Below are 22,093 nucleotides of genomic sequence, written 5' to 3'. Positions count from 1 at the left end.
TCGAAGTTTCGCCGGAACGGCGACGCGTCGACTATGATAGCAAATTAGTAGACAGCTGTACGAAGTAAGGATAGCAGCTTAAGAGGATTTGAAGGCGAGTTCATTGGTATGCATCCATGGTGGAAAACAGCGCTAAAGACTCGGACAAGATGTAGCATTATCGGCCGCGTAAACTCGTAACGATTCGCTTACCAACTAAATCAACGAGCATGCTATCGCGCACACAGGCAAACATAAACACATCTCCCTCGATTAGCACGCACACTCTCTGCCAAAACGCTGGCGTGAGGAAGAGCGGCAGCAGCACCGAGCGAATTGACCTTCGTGCTGCCTCTCGCTTCAACGTGAACTAAGCAGCAAAAACGCAGTGCACACGAAGCTACGAGACGCCGGCACACCTAGACTCTGTACACATCGCAGATCGCTTTCAAGATAGGGCCCGTGCGGCTGCGCCATACGCTGTAGCCGCGGGAGTATAGAACGCTTCCCCCCCCTCCCCCTGGTGCCTTGCGCGCCACGGAAGACAGCGCGCTTACTCCCCGCTCTCGCCCCTTGCGCGCCCGTGATTGAGCCGCCATCGTCGGCTCAACCTCACACGCTTCCAGTCGCACATACAACATAGGGCGCGCGACGGCGATGTTATCGACCTTGGACTTTATGCGGAACACCACGGCGTCGCCGACTACATAAATGCGCCTGGAGTGTCCACATAATTGGTATCGCAATAATATAACCACAAAACTCGCCTTTGTGTATGGCATTCGTCGTCACCGTTACCCGGTAAGCATTACGGTTACATAAGCCAGACTGTAGACATCCTATACCCAAGTTCTCTCTCTCCCTCTTTCACTCCCCATTCCCCTCCCCACGTGTAGGGTAGCAAACTGGACTCAGTCTAGTTAACCTCCCTGCCTTTCTGTCTTCCCTTCTCTCTCTCTCTCTAAGCTGCGCTTGACGGGAAGTGTGAGAAGCACTGAGGGATCTTTGAATGCTTTCGCGTTGCACTCTTAAAGCCGAAGCTTAAGCGTCCTCCAAATTAAAAAAAAATGTAACAAATAAAAAGAATCACCCCGCATGTTAGCGAAGGCGGCCAGCCAATGTCCAAAGCACTTACGAATGAAATGTTTTGTGAATTCAGTCTCTGATTTCTTTCTTGCTGTTCTTGAGGCTTACTTTGTTGCTCGATTTTTAATGCCACGACGCGTTGAATGAGGTCAGTCACTGTTCCACCACATTTAAAAGCTTGATTATTTTTTTTTTCCATTTTCCCCGACTTTCGCCGTTGCTGTACTCGAATTCCCAGAGCAGTGTCTGCGACGTCAACCGAACTCCCTGGCAAGCGATGTGTACTCACCGAGCACGATGGCTAGCGTCTTGGTGGCCTTTCTCTCCCGCTTGGCGGACGCCTTCTCCCGTTTCTTGCGACTGGACTTGTGCTTGCGACCCAGGTTGAAGCGAGACTTCTTGCGGGCCTGTCCGTCCTCGACGCAGCCGACCATCGTTGGACCACCCACCACCGACACCGTCAACAGGGGCATCACGGCGCCGTTCTTCTTCGACTCCTGCGCCACGAATGCGTACACAAATGTTAGATGTTGGCTGAACACTCTGCCGCGGCAACCCCGCCTATAATAAAGCGCAGCCCTCTTTGCGAACCTTCCCCTCATTTTGCTGACCGTGGATGTTGTTGCAGCGGTGTTGCCGAACTGCCGCGTGCGTCACATCGCGTGCCACATGCGAGAGCACGAGCACGCGTGTCTGTTTCCATAGGTTGTGCCCAAATCCAGCGCACAGCGACAGCTTTCTGGGAGTAACAGAAACGGATCTCGAAGGCAATGATATTGCGGGCTTTTTGCGCCGGCGGGATGTACAGACTCAGGAACACATCATAACCGCCATGTACTGGGCATCGCCTATTAGGCCACAGATGTAAGGGATGAATAACATAAAAGAAAACCTTAGCTGAATCTTGCACGTCGTACCGAATGAATGAATTCTGGGGATTTACGTGCCAAAACCACGATTTTGTTATCAGGCCTTATTGAGTGACGGCAGGTTAAGTTTGACCACCAGGGGATACTCGACGTGCCCCCAATGTACGGTACACGGGCGTTTTTGCATATGATCCTGCGACATTTCGCCTAGCAGCACAACACCATAGCCACTAAGCCACCGCGTTGAGTCGTTGTACTCCTCTCTGCGCAATATATCCCCCGACGAACGTCATACATCACCTTCGTTTTCGTGACGTTCCCGCGTTGACGTAACACCATGCACATTCGTATGAATCCCTCGGGCGTATTCTCGAACGATAACTCACGGGGATACTATCGCCTTCGCGTGACGTAGTGCCACGCCATCCAACAAGCACATACGGTTTTGCACAACCAGCCAATAAGCGCGAGCCGAATGGCCGAGGCGATAGTATCGCGCAATGGGATAGCGCCAGAATACACACTTCTGTTTGCATTTGAGCATAGCTTGTGAGCCGCGTAGTGCATAAATATAGACATTGCATGGCACTGAAGTTGTGACTTGCAGCGCACTACATGAAATTACACGTTGCATAGGATAAAGATAAAGATAGTTGCACGCATTGCATTTAGTTGAATAGCATTTGTTTACCATCCGCACAACACCTTTGCATTACATAGGTATATACAGAAGCGGTGGAACTGCATAATGTTTTATCACTGTCCTTATAATTTTTTGTTTGCTACAGGACAGAGAAAAGTGAAGTGTCTCAGGTATTCTCTACGTCACTCTCTTATAAATAACCCGTTTATTACAATTGAGAAAAAAGATATGATGGTGGCAGTGTGAGGACTCTGTTTACCTGCGCAATGAAAGTAATGTCTTCTGTTCTATTTTTACTTATTTTCTTACCCTTAGTTTGTTTCGAAAGAACGTCAGGCTAAGTTTAAAAGGAGAGGAAGAAAGAATATGGAGAATTTAGGGCTTCAGCAGTTTCACTGATTAGCTCTTTTAATCTTTTAACGTGCGTCAAGTAAAAAACGAAATGTACATTTAAAGGACAAGTCCACTCAAAATCAAATAGTGAAACACAATGCTTCATTTTAAACGTTCGTTAGTTTTCTGTCAGCATTTCTATTTTGTCCACAGTATATGGTAAATGCATTGGTTAAAGAGTTTACTTTTTCTCGGCAGGTCGTTTCTAGGCTGCCTTCACTAATATATATTCTGAACCTACTGAAGGTCACGAAGTACATTACCCGATAAAAGTGATAGCTCGAAAAATCAGTGACTGTAGTGCTCCTTCATCTGACGCTTATCTGTCAAACAAGGTAGCTGCATTCCCCACGGCCCATTTATTTCTGACAAGAACGACGTTTCCCGCCGCGAAGCCCACTGCAAGGTTTGCAGTGAACAGCGGTGAAGTATGTCGCAGGTCGATGGTACCGTAATGCGTGAAGCTCGCTAGCGGGATTCAAGGTTCGAGTCGGCAGAGCGCAGGGAGGGAGCGCCGTGGCGTGACCGAACTGCGGGCTGTGCGTAATTAGCCCTGATTTGCAATAGCGCTCGTGTCAGCGCGCAGTCGAAACTACGATATCGCGCGTGCGCGCACGTCGGAACTGCGCCTAATGTTCGCGCCAGGCAAACATACCGTCGAAGCGGGATGCGGAAGTGAATGCAGTGCGGTATAGCGCCTGCGCTGCGCACCAAATGCGGCTCCACGGAAGCGCGAAGGAAACACCGCAAGGCCTACGAGCGCAGATGCCAGGCAGGAGGACACGACTAATGGATGCAACGGAGAGTGCCGTCGCTGAGAAGATGCCAGGATGCCCGCGTGCCTTGCGCGAATTACAGATCCCACTACGTGCGGACATCTCCGCATTCCACCAAAAGTCCACTCTCGAGCCTAAATACAGAAGAAGATGCGCTGCCGCCGCGGCAAACTGTGCTCATCCGCTGAGAGAGAGAGAGAGAGAGAGAGAGAGACGCTTGTACGGGGGAACCGGTCGTTGTGACCGCACAGCGATCATAGATAATTGATTTGTTAAGCGTGAAAATAACGACTCACGCGAATTCATCTATCTGCCAGGCGACCCAACCGCCCAACGCGCTCTTTCCACTCGATTCATCGTGCCCCTGGTAGTACGTAAGGACTCTCGTGTTATGTGAAACATCTTCGGCTTCAAATATGAAGGAAGCAGGGGACCACAAAGTTCATTTGGAGATTATCTTTTTTAACTACTTAAAGCTATTGTTTCTGCTTGGTCGTGACACCCTACATATTTTTAATAATAAGTTACACCTTGCGAAATAAACACGGCACGATAATTTTTTTGTCTACCGGTTCAGTGTACAGGTGGCCAGGTCTGTGGTTCATTACGCTATTGTGTGGCCAGGCTTGTGGTTCATCACGATTCATTGCTTATACTTTAGCCTGTCATGATCAAAGATGTCGTGCACATTGGAGCGCGGATGAACTTTTTTTCGAATGCGGAAGCTGTGTAAGCGTTCAAATATTCGCGACCCAAGTGTACAGCTTGCGATTGAGCAGTGCACTTTTAAGCAAATGTGCACCTTTTGGGGCGTAAATTTGCCACACAACAATAATCGCCATCTGTCTTTCTTGCGTTTCCTTCCTTGAAAACGCTGCGCTCGCTACTTTCCTATCGAGAATGTTCTGTAATGCTGGTAACGGGCATGCCGTTCGCGACTTGGAAGTACCACGCTCGCCGCGTTAAAGAGAGGAAATGCGGACAACACAGATGGCGATTAATCCTTGTGCGGCAAAAGGGTGTAATTTTGCTTAAAAGTGCGTATTCTACCGGTCATCGTGGAAATGACATAATGAACCCCTTTAACTTCAGTCCACATATTTGTGCGAGGAAACATGGAGTCGTTTCTTTTTTTTCTTTTTCACAGTTTCTGCTACGGTGAGCCAAATGTTTACTGTCAGAAGCATTCTTTCTTAAAGCAATCAGTCCTCAGGGATACCCATTATCTGTTTCATTCAGAATGATCTCCTAATTACGTGTAGTACCACGGTTCGTGACGTCGACCATCATGTGGCAAGAGTGTTCGAAATGAGCAATCTATATTGCTGCGGGCTTTCGCATGGCCATCACGGATGGCATCACGCCAGAGATCTTACGGACCACATCACCCGAGAAAACAATCGTTGCGCCACAACGCGCAACGCCCGCATCAACTTTCAAGCACTGGCTTCCTGCTCCTGTTCCGCAGGAATGTGGGTTTTACGAGGCTCCACTTTCTTGTTATACTGCACAGGAATGTAATAATAGAAAGCCCGCGCACGACAGCTTGCTGATTTGACAGTATACTGTAATGCAGCTGTTTACTTCACTCCGGTGCCAAAAGCGCCGTCTTCTTATGGTTATCACATAGGAAGCTCTTTATTACCTCGAGCAGCGTAAACATCGTGTTTCTATTATGCCAGAGGAAGTTCGTGTCGTCGCTAGGCACGACAGGAAGATACCAAGGTGAAAGAAACAAGCGAGAAAAGGCGTTATCAGCTTCGCCACACCCCTCGTTCATGTAAGCCATTTGCGCAGAGCTTATTGAGCGTCAATCTCGGAGGGCCATTCGCCGCGGACAGCTACTGTGCGAGTCTTGAACGAGCGATGCGCCTGGGACTACATGTCCGCTGTCGTCGGATATGTTATGCGGTTACTCTTTTTCCCGTACTAGAGAAAGCTATTATATGTTCACCATTTTACGACCAACGGGACGCGGTGTCGTTATTCTACCATCTTTTCGGAGCAGGATGCGGCACTAACCATGCTAAATGTGGCCCTGCAAACGCCACATCGGCTTCCCGAAGCACGCAATGAAAGCGTTAGCGCTGTTTCAGCAAGGACGCGTCCTCACGATTTCACGAGCGGCTTGGAGTATACAGTCGTGAGCGAAGTGTATTCGTTTAGTACTTACACTAGTTGGGATAAGGGTGGTGACACTAGTTCAGAGATTTGTTAGTAAATTAAACCTGCTTTCACACACTTCCTTCGTGTATGTCCCCGTTATAGTACCGAGAGGCAAGATCTTGTGCGGAGCTGGTATTGTGCGGAGTTCTTGACAGACTGAACAATCTTCCTCTATTAGAACAGAAAGTGAAAGGACACTACTCACAAAGAAGCTCCGCGCCTAAGGCTATATCTGCCTTGCTGAAGTTCCTGAGCTACACGCGTCTACCATGACATATAACGCTGCTTGATCCCGTTACTACTGCTAGAATGTGAACGCGGTTTTCTTCTTTCGTGCTTTCTTTCTCTGTTGTCTCCGCTTACCCCTTCCCCAGTGCAGGGTAGAAAAACTGGGTAACTATCTTCCGGTAAACCCCCCTGCCTTTGTCATCTCTTTTATCTCTCTATCGCTCTCTGTTTCTATGGCCTTACCACTTCTACCTCTGCATGGTAGTAAAACATAACTATATCTGGTTAACCTTCCTGCCTTTCTTATTTTCTTTCTCTCTCTCTAAATCTGCTCGAGTAAAGCGATGTGCAGTGTTTGAAATAAAGAAGACAAAGGCACGCGGCTCACGCGCAGCGACCCCAGGCGCTCGCTCACTCATTTACCTTGCTACAGCAAAATAATGATTAGAAGTCTGGGTTCGGATCTGATGCTTGTCATTTAGTTACGTGCAGACCGTGTACACTAGTGACAGGAAGTGCCAGCACTGATCCGTTACCGGCCCTATACACTCGGCATTATTGCAGCATCGTACGGTTGACGAAGACGACTGACTGCTGCTTCTAAAGCGAAGCTTTCTATGTCTCACTGATTCTGCCGTGAACGTTGAAAACGCACTGCAGAAAAGCCAACTTACACATCTGCGTAGCACACTGCAGTTTAGATTCGCAGTACCACGCCAGCGCCGACGGGCCGGCCGGTCAGTGCCTTATAATGGCGTGAAGTGAAGAGCTTAGCAAGAGTAGCGCATGCGCACAAAGTTCACTGGAAGCGCAAGTTGCATCTGTTAGGCATAACACCACCCCTGTCGCGATTCACTGAGCTTCCCTGCTTATTGGAGATAGCAGGTACGCGTGAGCACGGGCTTGTCTTAAGATCTGGAAAGAAAAATCAAAGCACCTTTCTCAAAGCAAGGAGGTTCAACGCCACGCTACCCAGACGAACTGTATATATCTGCATTGCATTACGCGCGTCACGCCTCTGACCGTCTACCACAGCGATTACAAGGCAATACTGCGCAAATGTAGAGTCGTCCGTGAAAGTGTGAGTGTACACGTCTAATCAGCGGCTGCATTATATAAAGGCTATGAAACTTAACCAAACGTGTCTGCATTCAAGTTCAACGTTCATCCGCCGTGGTTGCTTAGCGGCTATGGTGTCGGGCCGCTAAGAACGAGGGTGAAGGATCGAACCCCGGTCATGGGGGCCACATTTCGATAGGGGCGAAATGCAAAAACACCCGTGGTACTTAGATCTAGGTGCATGTTGAAGAACCGCAGATGGCCGAAACTTCCGAGTCTACGGCGTGCCTCATAATCAGAAAGTGGTTTTGGAACGTTAATCTCCACGTCTTTCTCGTTAACGTTTTTTTTTTTCAACGTTCAAAAAAAAATACAATCCTAAACAAGCAATCAAATCACATATGCATAGCATAGGGTCACTCAACATTTCTTGGGTTCCTTTCGTGGTCGTTGGCTTTGGGCTTTGTCTTCGATGCAGTTTGTATTGGGGGAAAGCTCCGCGCTCAGTCACCTTTCTTTAAGAAAGGGGCTTCGAATTCTTTTTTTTTTTTTCTTTTTGAGCACGAAGACGATTTGTGTAACTTGCAGCTGTGCTATCGTAGAGGCTTGTTCTTGTCAGACACTTTCTTCAAAACGGTTTATTGGTTGTAATGAAGGACCAAGAACGACCCTGCGTGCCTAGCGGAGAATCAAACCAGTAACCGTTGAATGCTTCGGTTCTTTCAAATCACTACTCCCGTATGCCTGTTTGAAAGCATTGAAATATTTTCTTACGTCAACTATAAGTAACCTCTGTTGACGATATACGGGTATAAAACTTTTTCGTTGAATGACCCAAAGGAAAAATGTGATGCCTTCCTGGCCCTACCAAAACAATAATTTTGATATAATGTTTATGCTTACATTTTGATCTGTTCCTACCGTAGTCGTATGAGTTAAAAGTACAGATCGCGAAATATTTGGGCAGTCAATTATCTGTCTGTATGCCACTGCTTGATATACTTGTGGGAGATGGCAACAATTTAAAGCCGTAGCGCAGTGTTTTTTTTTTCATCTCCTCGGCAACGTCATGTGCGTCTGTGAAAAAATAAACAAAGATCTAAAGACTCAAACTGTTCACACATATCACTGGATGTGCGCGACCACACGATCTACTATTAGTTCTGAAGCACCCCGCTTCCATCGGAAGGCGAAGCGGCGTAAATTATTCAGGGGTTAGACTGCGTTTGCATCGAATGAATAGTAAATTGGTTTAGAAGTACTGACTAATCAGCTACTTTCTCTTGCATTTTATGTTAACTTCAAACTAGTAATCGACTGCAATCAAACTAAAGTAAGCATTGCTGTTGCTATGGGAGCTGCTATTTGAAAACCTTCAAATGTGCTCTTTCTTCAGCTCTTGAATATTCGTAGTTTTAACAATTCTTCTATTAAAACTCTTTCTTTCAAAGACCTCCAAAAATATTTTGCGATACTTTCCAGCCATAGCAAAACGTGATTATTGATATTTCGAAGCGCATTCCTTTCCGTTTTCTGTTGGTGACTTTGCGCTAATGCCATAGTTGGAGGTCGTTAAAGCATTCGCAGCGTGAAAGACGTCGTGCGAGCGCAAATGAAAAGAGTGCACTGTGAACGCACCTTGTTGGACCGCTCCTGGCGGGGAAAGTGGACCTCGTCGACGTTGGAGTCCACGTAGCCCGAATCGTGGTTCCTGTTGTGCGGCGCTTGCGACGACGGGTCGCTACCAGAGGTGGCGCTGTGCGCCGCCAGGAAGCTGGCCTCCTCCTCGTCGCATTCGGCCCACTTATCCCCGCCGGCCTCGGTGGGCAGGTCGTCGAAATCGTCCTCGTCCGGCTGACTGCCGCTGCCGGTGTTGACCGTCAGAGGATCCGGCTCCGGCGCCACTGAGCTCACCTGTGCCGTCGTGGTATTGCGTGTGAACGTAGTGCTCGTCTAAACGTGAGCAGTATGAACACGAAACGCGAAAAACTGGGCGGTTGGGGAAACCTGCTGAGATATACGGTTGTGGACACTTACGCTGTAAGGCGTCTGGGTGGCTCGGCGTTGCATCGCCTCCCCGATGAGCGCGCATTACAAACCACCATGGGAGGTCACACATCGCGCACTTGGTCGGTTTGCCAAGTCACCATTTTCTGTTACACTGATTTCGGGATAAGCCCCCTGGTTTCTCGGCCATACAGTCGTCAAAACAACGTAGGGGAAAAGCTATAGAAAGCTTCCCTTTAAAAGGCGTCAAGTGTAAAAGGGAAACTGCTGCATCGTGACGTAGCTGGATTGGCGAAACCAACGTTCACATGAAGAAATGCATCAAAGAAGCCTTTGAAAGAGTATTTGTGCGTGTGAAAATGCTTTTCATTGACCTCTGCATTTCTATGCGGTAAATTCTTGCAAATGTTTCATGTATTCTATCCCAGAATCCCCACCTCTGGTCCTTCACTCCATTGTCAGTTCTGTTCTTGAACACAACATGAAAGTATATAAGCAATGCAGCATATAAATCGCTGCATCCGAAAGTGCAGCACAAATGAAACATGGGCGGTCGCTTGCGCGGCCTTTTCAGCTGGCCTGCTGTGCTCGATCATTCTTTCTTTTTCCACAGCGTGGATACGAAGGACGCATGTTTCATTCTGTGCGGACTCACGCAATGCATGACTGAGTTCTTGCAATACCTTTGTATGGGCAATACAATGGCAGCACAGAGAGCTTCTCGTCACCCCCAAAAGCGGCACATTTTTCTCTGTGAAATTCTTATGTGTTAGAAGTGACCATTTACTGAAACGCAGTGCTGCATTTCGTATTAGAATGTTGTAGTGACCTTATAGTGATGGGGGACATGGTAATGGTAATGTGAAGCATACGTAAGCCAAAAAAGTTGACAGTTACTTTAGCGTACGCTAAAGAGGATGAAGGCGAAAGCCTGAGCGCTTACGAGATATTCGTTAACTTACTTGACGTTCTCATTCGAATGCGTTGTTACTTACTATTACTTATTCTCGCCCAAAGAAGGTCCTCGGTTCTAGTGCCTTAATTAACTGTACTTAATGAACCACACCTTATACAACTTCGCCCTGATTAACATCAAGGGGAATGTGTTCGACTCCCGGCAAAAGTAATGAGTTTGAGTGTCTTCATTACCTGTATCCTAATAAACTGCGCCTTATTTAACTCCGCGTTAATTAACGCCATAGGTGTGGGTTCGACTCCAACAAAGGTCGTATTTTCTGCTGCCTTGATTAAATATATCTTAATTAACTGTGCCTTAATTACATTCGCCTTCATTAACATCAAAGGTCGTGGGTTCGACTCCCACCAATGTTCGAGAGTTTTGGTGCCATAACGCTGAACGGTCTATGGCGAATGTGAAAGCCATTTGAGGTTTTCGCCTTACTAATGTCACCGTCGAAATAATGATTTCTTGCCTATGGCGTGCACCTTTGTACGGCAAGAAAGCTCATTTTAAACATCGTCAAAAAACACACGGACAAGGAGGAGTACTGGACCAGCGCGGACTGCGAACGACATGTTTATTGAAGCCTGCGCAAATATTTACTTTTCGCAACGGGCTGAAAAAGAGAACGGAAGGAAGGGAAGGCGAGTCATCGTCATTCAACTCGTACTGCGCATGCGTCACAAACGTAATATTATGCAAATGTAGAATACACAATATCTCTTTCTTTTTTTCAGCCCATTGCGAATAGTATCAAATTGTGCAGGCTTTAATAACCATTTTGTTGGCAGCCAAGTCACTGCGGCGTCACTGGAAACGAAGATGCCGATAATGCCGCTCGGGGAGCTCTTGAAGACGCACAAGAAGAGGCCATACTGCTTTCACGATCCGACGCAGCTAGCAGACTTTGAGTACTTGCACAGGAGATCACGCTATCTCTATGGTGCACACCAAACAGCCAGACCAACCAGAGCAACCGTCAATACCATCTGCCCTCGTTGATGCATCTCTATATGCCAACTGGACTCCGCCGAAGAGAGGCGACTCTGCTTTATCGCTTATGGCTAGGGGTGGCTTTCACGAAATCTTACTCCTTCCGCATTGGAATGGTCGACAACGCTCTCTGGAATGCCTGTCTTTGCGAGGAGATGCTGGAACATATTCTGTGCGACTGTCCTGAATATAATGTTCAGCGACAGTCCCTGGCATCTGTTATAGCGCACCTTGACAGTAGACCATTGTCCCTCGACACGATTTTCACATGCCGCCGACAGAAGACATCGCAGGTGAAGGCGACAAAGGGACTACTTCAGTTTTTGAAAGAGACTGGATTGGACAAGCGGCTGTGAGAGTGATGTCACGTACCATGCCAGATTGATGGACTCCAACGGACGATGTGTGTGTGCTGTGCTATGTGCTCTCTCTCCCTCTCCCCCTTCCCCATCTTTAATCTCCCCCATCCCTCTCCCATGTGTAGGGTAGCAAACCGGTTAAGCTAAACTGGTTAACCTGCCTACCTTTCCTTCTCCACTTTTTCCTTCCTTCCTTCCTTGTTGGCAGTCAGCGCTGGCCCTGTGCCCTTCCTTGCCCGTGTGTGTTTTGTTTTGTTTTTTGGCGCTGTTTAAGATGAATGATCTGTACTAACTAGCTCGCGCCCAAATCCTTCTACGACAAGAAAAATTCGTGACAACATTCAAATCATCGTGCATCGCTGTGTGCCCATTCGTTGCTGCTGCAATTGCGGGTAAAAATAATATGACTATGAGCAAGAGCCGCTCAGTTAAACGCAGCTTACAGAACTTCCGCAATATACCCCTTTCGTGTAGGGCCACCTCGATCGTACTCTACGATATGCGTTCAACAGGACGACCATCAATGTCTCAGATAAGACTTGGTGCAAGATTGTATTAAAACACCAATCTGTAACCTGCTGTTTATTGCACGAGAACCTCATGAATGTAATGTTTTTTTCGAAAGGTAATTTTCTATCTGGTCATTATAGACAGTAAACAATTTGCACCTCTAAACACATGACAGGTCAAAGAAGGCTAACGTGTCGTACAGTAGATAGGAGTGCCTCTTGTTTAAGACAGTTTAGAAGCTGGGAATTAGAAACGTGGCAGAGAGTGCGTCTGTGCAGACAGACAACATACTGATATTTTTCAGCATCAGTAGAGACTATTCATACTGGTCGCATTCAGGTCCTCCGCCGACTCTACATTACGCATAATTTGCATATTCGCAACTTTATGTCCATTGTTTTGTATTTAGTGTGTTTCTTTATCTATAAGAGACTGTGAAAGCTTTCTATTTTATTCCTATTTCTATTCTCCCTTTTCCTTCGCCGAGTGTAGGGTAGCGAACCGGACGCTCGTCTGGATGTCCTCTCTGCCTTTCATATACTTGCTTTCTTTCTTAAAATTTTATACATTTTTCTATATATATATTGTTCTCTCTCATTTGGCGTTATATAGGGCCCCTCACCAGGCAATATTGCAAAATTTGGTTATACGCCGGAAGTTGTTACGCACCCTCTAGGCAGCGTTTTGCGGCAAAAACTTTTCAAATTGGTGCAGTACTAGCAGAGAGAGAAATATTTCAGTACCCTGAACCCATGATTTCAGGAGGCGAGCGCCAATGCCAAGAAAGACACTCTCTCCACTTGAGCCGTCTAGCCTCCGCAAGCGAAATGCCTTCCCTGCGTTCTCCCACACAGGAGCTGGAAGATCGCGTGACGCTAAGGTCACGGGTTCCACCTTCGTGTTTTCTTTTTTTCTCAATTTCTTGCTGCGCGGCGAACTTTCGCCTACGGTGAGGAGTTGCGTGAGCAGTTGCGTTTGTCTCGTTTCGCACAGCGCATGATTTTGCGCGATGTGCGCGAGGCCACCTGACTAGTGGTATAAGTCAGTGCTAAATGAATACTCAGGCAGACACATGCGGATAACAGCATGATCGCGCACTGCAACACGGTAGAAAATGGCATAGCTTCGTCGTCTGCACGCGCGATTGCACGACTTGGAAACAAGCAGACGAAACGGATGTACAACTCTCTTACTACGATGCGAAGTAAAACAATAACACGCAAACCTTCAGTTTGTGTGTTTTATTATTTCTCTAAATTTTAATTCGTCTATTGAATAATTTTCCAAATCGCGTGTCACTACGAGCGACGTCACAGCATTACCATGTACGTAGGCACACTTGTGCGATATGCGTCGATGCTCCGGCTGAGAGCGTAGTGCCCGCGAGGAGAAGGGCAAACGGCGTTTTGTTTGGAATTTCAGCTGTCTCCTCGGTGCGTAGTGACGTAATACTTAGCAGACACGACCGTTAGCGCACAGTATATGCACGGCGCTTGTCGGCTTAAAATGGCTAGACCTGTTGAGGGGCTATTTTAGTCGATTGGCGTTTTGGGGAACGGACCGCGATTTCTTCGTGTCTAACAGTTTTCATGAGCCGCCGATCCCGAAAATAGGGCATTATAAGAAAACGGTAAGAACCTCAAGGTTTTAGGGTACCATCGTGGGGTGTTACCGATGGTACTATCTCCGAAAGCATGCCGAACACATTCTTGGATAGCAACCAGGGTAGGTATTTCATATTTTCTTTTTAAATGTTTGTTTGTTTGTTCGTAGCTACGATTTTTAGATAGCGGGCTGTTCAAAGGTGAATTTTCCCATGCTGCCGCGGGTAATAAACAGCAGCAATAGCTATTTAAGCCATCATGTAAGCACCTGTCGTAAGTTGAAACGCCCTACGTGGTGCGTCTCTTAAGTTACGAACTGCAGCACGATAAAGGCACACTTCATCATTAAGCGATTGATACGAACACCGCGTTAGAAAAGAGTAGCTAGGAAAGTAAACTAATCAGAGCACTTCACTCCTTCTCACTGTTCTAGCCAAGCATTACGTAACAGATGTTGAACAAAACAGTAGACAGCGTGTTGACGTTCGGTGCTGCTCATCGACACCAAACACACAAGAGAACCCACCTCATATGAGGATAACTTAGCAGTGAAGAGAAAATTGTTGATGTGTTTGTGCAGACGAAGTGATACGCTTCGCGAATAACAGTTCTGTGCAATGCCCATGAACTGATATTTATATGTAAAAAATTAGTAATGCCAATTTGAAGTATTGCCGGTCTTAGTCTTTCCTCAAGAGCAAGAACTAGATACATTCAACTTTTGCTCTCATTCGCTGACACGTTCAACATTCGTCACATTCCCCATCAGCATGGCACCGTTCCTGCGCAATGAAACTCACCTGAAGGCTCTTGCTTCCGTTCCTGTTGTCCCCCGGCGGAGGTTGGCTTGCCTGAATGGGCTGCGCGCCAGCAGCACCGCCCCCTGTCCCACCACCCGTGGTGAGCATCACGGCACCCCGGTGCACCGTATTGTTGGCGATGGGAGGCGGGCCCCCCTCGAGCACGAGCCCCTTGAGACGGGCCTCCTTCTTGGCCACAGCCTTGCGTGCCCGCTCGTGGATGACGCGGAATATCTTGTAGTAGAGGAACACCATAACCAGGCAGGGGATGTAGAAAGAGCTGAGCGACGAGTACAGGATGAAATCCGAGTTGTAGAAGATGCACAGGTGCGGCACCCGCTGTGGGGACGTGTTCAGACCGAGCATGATGGGCGACCCGATGGCTGCCGACACGACCCACACGATCACGATGGTGAGCGCTACGCGCTTGCTGTTCTTGTGCTTGGAGTACTTGATGGGTTGCGTAACGGCAATGAACCTGCACAGCAGGAAAAGAGGGCGTGCAAGAAAAGATTTGTAGTGACACGCGTCTACATCGAAATTAAAAGAAGGCAACCAAACCATCTTGGAAATTTTCGTGCCTCTGATTCGTTACACTCAACTTACTCTCGTTAACTGATTGGAACACCGCATAGAACAAGGTGCGCCAGACTGCGCAGACCACTGCGATGCAGTGAAGCAGACTCTTCGTTGCAACTCATAGACCTCTGGCCGGACTGCACCAACGCAAAGCGCCTCTTCTGTGTCGGTTGTGGTTGGGAGTTGCCTCCAGAAAAGCTTATTCAGCAGTAATTGGAATGGCTGACAGTCCTGCACGTGACCTTTGCGGCTGCGAGAACGATGACCACCTATTGTGCCACTGTTATCAGTTTGAAGCACAAAGACAATATATGACCACGCATTCAGGAAACTAGATGATCGTCTTCTGGGAGAACAGAAAATACTAGCACCATCCCCACCGATTATCGGCTCAGAAGGCACTAAAGACACTTTTATGGTTTCTGAGAACGTTTGGCTTGCCTGTGCGCCTTTGACTATGTAGTGATGCTCGTACACGCTTCTCTGCCCCGTCTCTGTCTTTCTCTGTCGTCTTTCTATTCCCCTTCTCCCTTCCCCCCAGCGCAGGGTAGCCAACTGGACTCTTGAGTGGTTAGCATCCCTGCCTTTCTTTCATCTCTCTCTCTGTCTTTCTCTGATTTTTTACCTTTCTTTAACCAGACTATTCACTAGTCGTTATGCGAAATCGCAACGAAGTTTTAAATGTTCGAGATTAGAGTATGAGTACATGTCTTTTTTTGTGTCTGTGTGAACCGTTCTACAGCGTTTCAACCTTGGCATTTAAATTCATATTTTAGTCCGCGCAGTAAGGTTCAGTCGTACGCATAAGAAAATAGTTTTTGTGCTTGTACTCCGAGATATAGTGGACTTTCGGACGTAGCCACCAGTTAGTCGCAGCCGCTGTTACTCTATTCAGCTAGCTGCAGTCGCATCTCTGGTGTTCTCTATACTATTTATGTACCTGCGAGCTGACTGCGCACGTTTTTGCCTCAACGTACACAGTTTTCAGCAACTGCGTAGTAAAAATATCTTTACGGCCTCCCGGAAGGCCGAACTGCGTGCAAAGATTTCCTTCGGTTCTTGTTTTGCTTCTGCGTGCAAGAATGAAGACAGCACTCGATTGAGTGCGCCTTACTCCGTCTTTCCGCACTCATCAACTGGCGTAAATAATTCAAAAATTGGAGTTCTTTCACTATCTAGTTCTTTCAACTTCACGATCCCTCAATAGCTTACACGTCATTCAATAGAACATCTGGAGGACTTCCGGTAGGCTGTGCAACCTGAATAGATAGTTGTTCAGGTCAAACATCCAATTGCGGAGCAAATTAAATTTCATATCTATGGGAAAACTGCCGCCCAAAGCTGCGAAATATATATGCAACATTTTAAAGCAGCAAGGAGAAAGGAGGTGAAAACAAGTAATACGGCGGCCTGCGACAAAAACACGGAAAAGCAGTAAAGGTTTAAAGTGGGCACCTCCGTTTGCAAACTATGCATGCAGTGGTGCATCTTTTACAGGATTACCGACGTAACGTCTGCCATGAGAACTCGTAATATGGTCTTGAAATGCAGGTACTGCAACCTCAAATACGTGCTCAGGACTAAGATTCAAATGAACCTGTCTTAACTGACAATGTCATCGTGTGCTGCTCCTTACTAGTACTAGAAAGCTGGTACTGCACGATGCCCTCTGGAGCACTGATGAGAGACAGAAATTTTTAAAGCGAAGCTTTCTTTGCGAACCACCCTGCGCCTCTAATGGTGACCGTGGCCGATGCCCTGCTGCTAATGCAGCTGCTGCTCGTGCGTTCTCGCCGAATAGCTCGGACTCTTCAGCTAAAGCCCCTCAATGTCTAAAATCAGCACCAACCCCTTCCCTCCTCATCCGTTCCACACCCCAACTCGGCACAGCCTCGACAGTGGCGCCGCCTATGCCGACCCTGCCGTAGCAAACGACGCCTAACGCGCTACCGGATCAAATCCGCGGAAAACAACGTTCGAGCCCTGCGGAGGAGTTCTTGAGGCGAACGTTTGCTTCGTCGGTCAGTAACTGGCCTCAATAATGCCGTGTCCTAATTTTGCAATAGACGAGAGAGAAGCACCATTATTTAAGGTGTAAAGCATCCTCACGTATAGAGTTCGTGTTGCTGAAGCGCGACGCATGCACGTGGTGTGCTCGAACACGCGCGAATCACCAGAGTTTAAAGTCTAGACTGCCTGAAAGTATGTGATGGTGGTTTCGATATGCACAAAAGTATGAACTTTTGTTCCGTCGGCGCGTGAAAGATTCCAACTGTCTGGCGCCAGCAATTCCTAGCAACTGTGCCGCTTCTGCTCTGCGTCTTTTGCAGATGTGTGTACCTGATGCACGGGTTCTGGTGGCCATGGCAACATTTTCACGCGTAGGCGGTATTGATGATGTGAACAACGTATCGGTTGCTTTCGGAGCATATTAAATCGTTTTTTTTTTATTTGTTTTATTTATCACAGTGCAAGAGGCTGAAATTTCATAGAAGGAACGAACGTGACGAAAAAAAGAATGAACAGAGGTTCCAAAAATAATTACCCCCCCCTCCCCTTAGCACCAGTAACACTTTTATTGAAGGGCTAATTTTATACCTGTACAGTGCGTGCGTCTGTATTCTTTTGGGTTGTAAGTTTTCGTAGGGAAGCAGTCTCCCTATAACTCGAAAACTACAGACACACAAAAAACATTTTTTTGGGTTTATGTGTCAAACCCACGATCTGATTATAAGGCACGCCGCAGTGGGAGACTGCGGAATAATGTTGGCGACCTAGGGTCCTTTAACGTGCCCCCAATGCACGGTGCATGGGCGTTTTTGTATTTCGCCTACATCAAAATGCGACCGCCACGGCCGTGATTTGATCCGACGACCTCGTGCTTAGCAGCAATACACTATAGCCGCTAAGCCACCGCAGGGTGTTAGAAACAGAGAGAACAATAGGGTTGTAGGATCAAACAGCCCTCATATGGGTTTAATAAAGGTGCTTATCACAGTGTTGCACACAAGGAATGTATACAGCACAAACACACACAGTCAAGTGAGCTGTCAGGTTGGCACAATCAGTGAATACCGAAGGAAAAAGGATTAACTATTAAAGCGAATTGCAACAGATGCACTAATTCTTGTCGTGGTACTGGGATGCAAAGTTACATAACTGCTCTACGCGCAGTTTCCACGGCAACTTCGTCCGCACTCCGTAATCAAAAACCGGAGCAAGTATTTGTCGCTGGAGATGGAGGGCAACGTATGGTGCATATGACGCATGCGCTGCTCATTTACTTAATCGGATGCATAAAAATGTTAACATCAAGCAGCAAAAGTGTTTATACTTATCAGGGGGCCTGTGGTCTTTTGCGGTCTTTCTGCTCTATGATAATCCTGCACACAAAACGTGCGAGTAGCCGCTGCTCATCCCTCTAATACCGAGGATGCGTCTGGCAGCAGCCGGGATTGGACGAAATACAAGAGGCCCGTAGGCAGATTCTTCGTTGACGTTCCGTAATTACTCCTCGCACGTGCGCGGTATGTTGGAGAAGTCGCGGGGCTACTTTGTCGTCGCAACGATAGTTTTTTTTTTTTTTTTTCAAGTACAGCTCCCGAAGGGAACATGCAACCGCTAACGGAAGCCTCAGGGGAGCACCTGAGATTATAATAAAAAGGCAGCGCAGGGAGTGCTCGCACACAAAATTGGCTGTCCGCGACGCGACAGCGGACAGCCTATCTTATAACCCCCTAGCATGCACAAGTCTCGGTGAGCCCCAACCCAAAGAACAGCCCTGGTTCTGGTTTCGGTGTTCCCGTTGCCGCTTTGGTGTCGTGCAGGCGCCGCTAATGATACTAAATAATGACACGTTGTTACAGCTAGTAAATAAAATCTATTAAAGATATACAATCACGCCCAGGCACCAACTTCTGACGCAGCGCTACCGGGCCCGTGCGAGCTTAATTACAGAACACCAACGAGGAATTTACCTGCCCACATACTTTACGGTCAAAGTGCGCGTTAAACAACCCCAGGTAACCTAAATGGTTAGCTGGAGGCATCCATTATGACCTCCCTTGTAGGCCTAGTCGCTTCAGGACTTTAAATATGTTAAACACCACAAACCAACACATGCGGGCGTACAATGAAGCTGAACGACTGCATTCGTAAGCCATGGTGAGCTTTGCAAAAGTGTCGACAATTTGCTCACTTCTGGTGGAGCTGAAAAAAATAAATAACCTGAATAAAGCCGCTTATATGTCACACGCCTGTTGCACATGCGAGCACTTTTGTGGCAAAACAAAACTCCCATGAAACAGAGCGACCATCTTCGATAAAGGTCAAGCTACGCGCTAAAAAACGCGCACAGCGTGAACACATACGCAAGCACTTTTTTAAAGAGGCATGCGTAAACTAGGTAAGAACAGGCAATGAAGAACGGTGGCCCTTCACAAAGCCGTGCGTTTCCTGCAAGCCTCCTTGAAATCGGCCCGCCCGATGCTATGCGTCCGCGATTTTCTTCGTTGTGCGTTGCACTCGCCGGATAGTCGACAAAAATGCATCTTGCAATCGCCTTGTCGGTTGCGGCAACCGAAGGCGAAGCATCACGGCATCACAATGAATTTCTCGTCCATAACGCTATGCTCTCTCTCTCTCTCCCCCTTCCCCATCTTTCATCGCCCCCATCCCTCTCCCATGTGTAGGGTAGCAAGCCGGTTACGCTAAACTGGTTAACCTCCCTGCCTTTCCTTCTCTACTTTTTCCTTCCTTCTTTCCTTCCTTTCGTCCGTAACACTCTTGATGTGTCCCGCTATAACGCACTCGATCAATCGGCGTGCGCGCACTTTCGTCGCAGTGGGTCGACAATGGCGGTTGGAGCGTGCTGGAAAGAAAATATACACAAAAGCGCAACGCGTGCTTGACGTCACACGGATTGGCCAATGGGGGAGCGGAGGAGGCTGTGGCGACAGGAGGCGGTGAGGAGAAAACGCCGGGTAGAGCGGGGTGGTGGAAAGATATAAGAATGGCGCTACGTTTGAAAGATTAAGGGGCTTTATCTGGATGAATGGATGGATGTTGTGAGCGTCCCCTTTGGAACAGGGCTGTGGGTTGCGCCACCAAGCTCTTGCTACTATACTGCCTAATTTAAAAAAGAAAAAAAAAAGAAAAGAAAACACGCGATGAATTCCCATAAGCAAATTTTCTGACTCCTATTGTGAACTTTTCTTTTGTACATCTCCGTTTTTTGTCGTTTCCCTACTTTTCTTTCGCCAATCTTCCAAATGCCTCTTACTAATCTCTTTTGCGGACATGTTTACTTCCCCCTTGCTCTCGGTGAACCCAAGGGCTTCAAGGAGGCCAGTGGTGCCTAAATCGACGGCTGAGCAGATATCTTCACATTCTTATAAAACATGCTTCGTCGTTTAATTAGCTTTACCGCAGCCAAGCACATGCTTCTTCTTCCTTCTTATATCTTGCTTTGTAGGTGCGTGTTCTAAGGCATCCTGACCTCGCTTCGAAAAGTAATGAGCCTCTCTTTGAGTTATCATCAATTCTTTCTTTCCTGATTTTGTTTTTTCCTCTTAAGTAGTTACTCATGGCAGGTTTCTTTTCCATTGCCGCCACCCATGATAGTATTTCAGCCTCTCGGACTTTCCGCTTGACGTTCTTTGTTGCTGTGTTGCTCACCCTACAGGCCGCAGACTTCCTTGTAACCTTCCTAGTTCTTTTCCTCCACCGTGAATCAATGTTTTCCCTGTACAGATACTTCCATACTCTCCCAGCCCATTTACTTTCTTCCATATTCCTCAGTCGTTCTTCATAATCAATTTTACTGTGAACTTCCTTCACTTCAAAACTTGGCCAGCCAATATCACCCTGTGCAGCTTCATTTGTAGTCTTCCCGAGAGCTCCCAACGCGAGGCGTCCCACTGACATTTGGTTGCCATCGAGTCCTGATTGTACCCCTGATTTCGAGCAAACAGCCGCACTTCCAAAAGTAAGTCCTGAAACCATTACACCTTTTCACATACCCAGAAGCACCTCGTTCCTACACTCTAAGAAAGGTTTACACCCTTTGGACTGCCCCTTCTGCCACACAACAATAATCGTCATCTGCCTTAATGCGTTTCCTTTCTTGAAAACGCCGCGCCCGCTACTTTCCTGCCGGGAATGCTGTCATGCTGATAACGCGCATGCCGTTTGTTACTGGAAAGTATCGGGCTCGCAGCGTTAAAGAAAGGAAACGCATCAAGGCAGATGACGATTATTGTTGTGTGGCAGAAGGGGCACTCCAAAGGGTGTAAACTTTTCTTAAAGTGTATAGTATCCCCGTAGCGCCCTGTGTTTCATTGTGGCTGCATTTATCTTTCTCTTTACTGTTATTGTTTTCTCCTGTGTTTCTATATATCTGTTGCCTTCGTTTATCCTTATGCCAAGGTATTTATATCCTTTTATTCGAGCTATTTCCTGGCCCCGTATCGCCACTGTATGTTCACTGTTTTCATTGAATACCGTAACACCTGATCTTCTAATGCATGAGCTGGACGGCGGATCGGGACGGCTGCGCCACCTACGAACGTTGGTTCATACTACTTCGCCCGCAGCATAGGAAGGTAGAGGGTGAAGCCGGCCTGCGCATGGCTGTCGTTGATCGTTGATAGACAGGATGAGTGCGGCCGCGACGCGGACAGCCGCGATGAGACGGGAGAGAGGGCACCGGTGGAAATGGCCTCACGCTGCGCATGCGTTGTGGTGCGCGGCAACTGCCTGGACGGTCGCATCTGCGCCTCCAAGGGGAGGTCGGGCAATCCCAATCAAATGGCGCAGGAAGCACTCCTTGTGCTTTTACGGAAACCTTCAGTGTATACAGATTCCAAAGGACACGATGAATCTGCTGCAGTTCCTTATGTGAGAAATGCAGAGACGTCGGCTGGAGGAGTTTTGTCTCTGGCCTCCTGCTATGCGTCGGGAGACGGGCAAAGGAAATCATTGCGGACGACTGTGATAGTGTACAATGATAGTGCAGTGCGATATGCATATATGTTCTGCGCACACATCTCACCCACTTCACAATGCCGAGGCTCCTGTTTGT

General features: G+C 47.6%; 1 protein-coding gene across 3 annotated transcripts in view; it reads right to left on the bottom strand.

Moving 5' to 3' along the window:
* LOC126531227 (dopamine D2-like receptor) overlaps positions 1-22,093 on the bottom strand; it is a 457,194-nt gene that overhangs the window by 11,297 nt on the left and 423,804 nt on the right. For all 3 annotated transcript variants that reach the window (XM_050178668.3, XM_055071042.2, XM_050178669.3), the window contains 3 exons: positions 14,434-14,911; positions 8,838-9,113; positions 1,355-1,562 (listed from right to left, as the gene is read on the bottom strand). In XM_050178668.3, coding sequence (XP_050034625.1) covers positions 1,355-1,562; positions 8,838-9,113; positions 14,434-14,911 — 962 coding nt within the window. The remainder of the gene's footprint in view (positions 1-1,354; positions 1,563-8,837; positions 9,114-14,433; positions 14,912-22,093) is intronic.

The sequence above is a fragment of the Dermacentor andersoni genome, chromosome 5 (assembly GCF_023375885.2).
Source record: "Dermacentor andersoni chromosome 5, qqDerAnde1_hic_scaffold, whole genome shotgun sequence".
Classification (NCBI taxonomy): Eukaryota; Metazoa; Arthropoda; class Arachnida; order Ixodida; family Ixodidae; genus Dermacentor; species Dermacentor andersoni.
The sequence above is the reverse complement of the archived record's forward strand: the minus strand, read 5'-3'. Positions and strand labels throughout refer to the sequence as shown.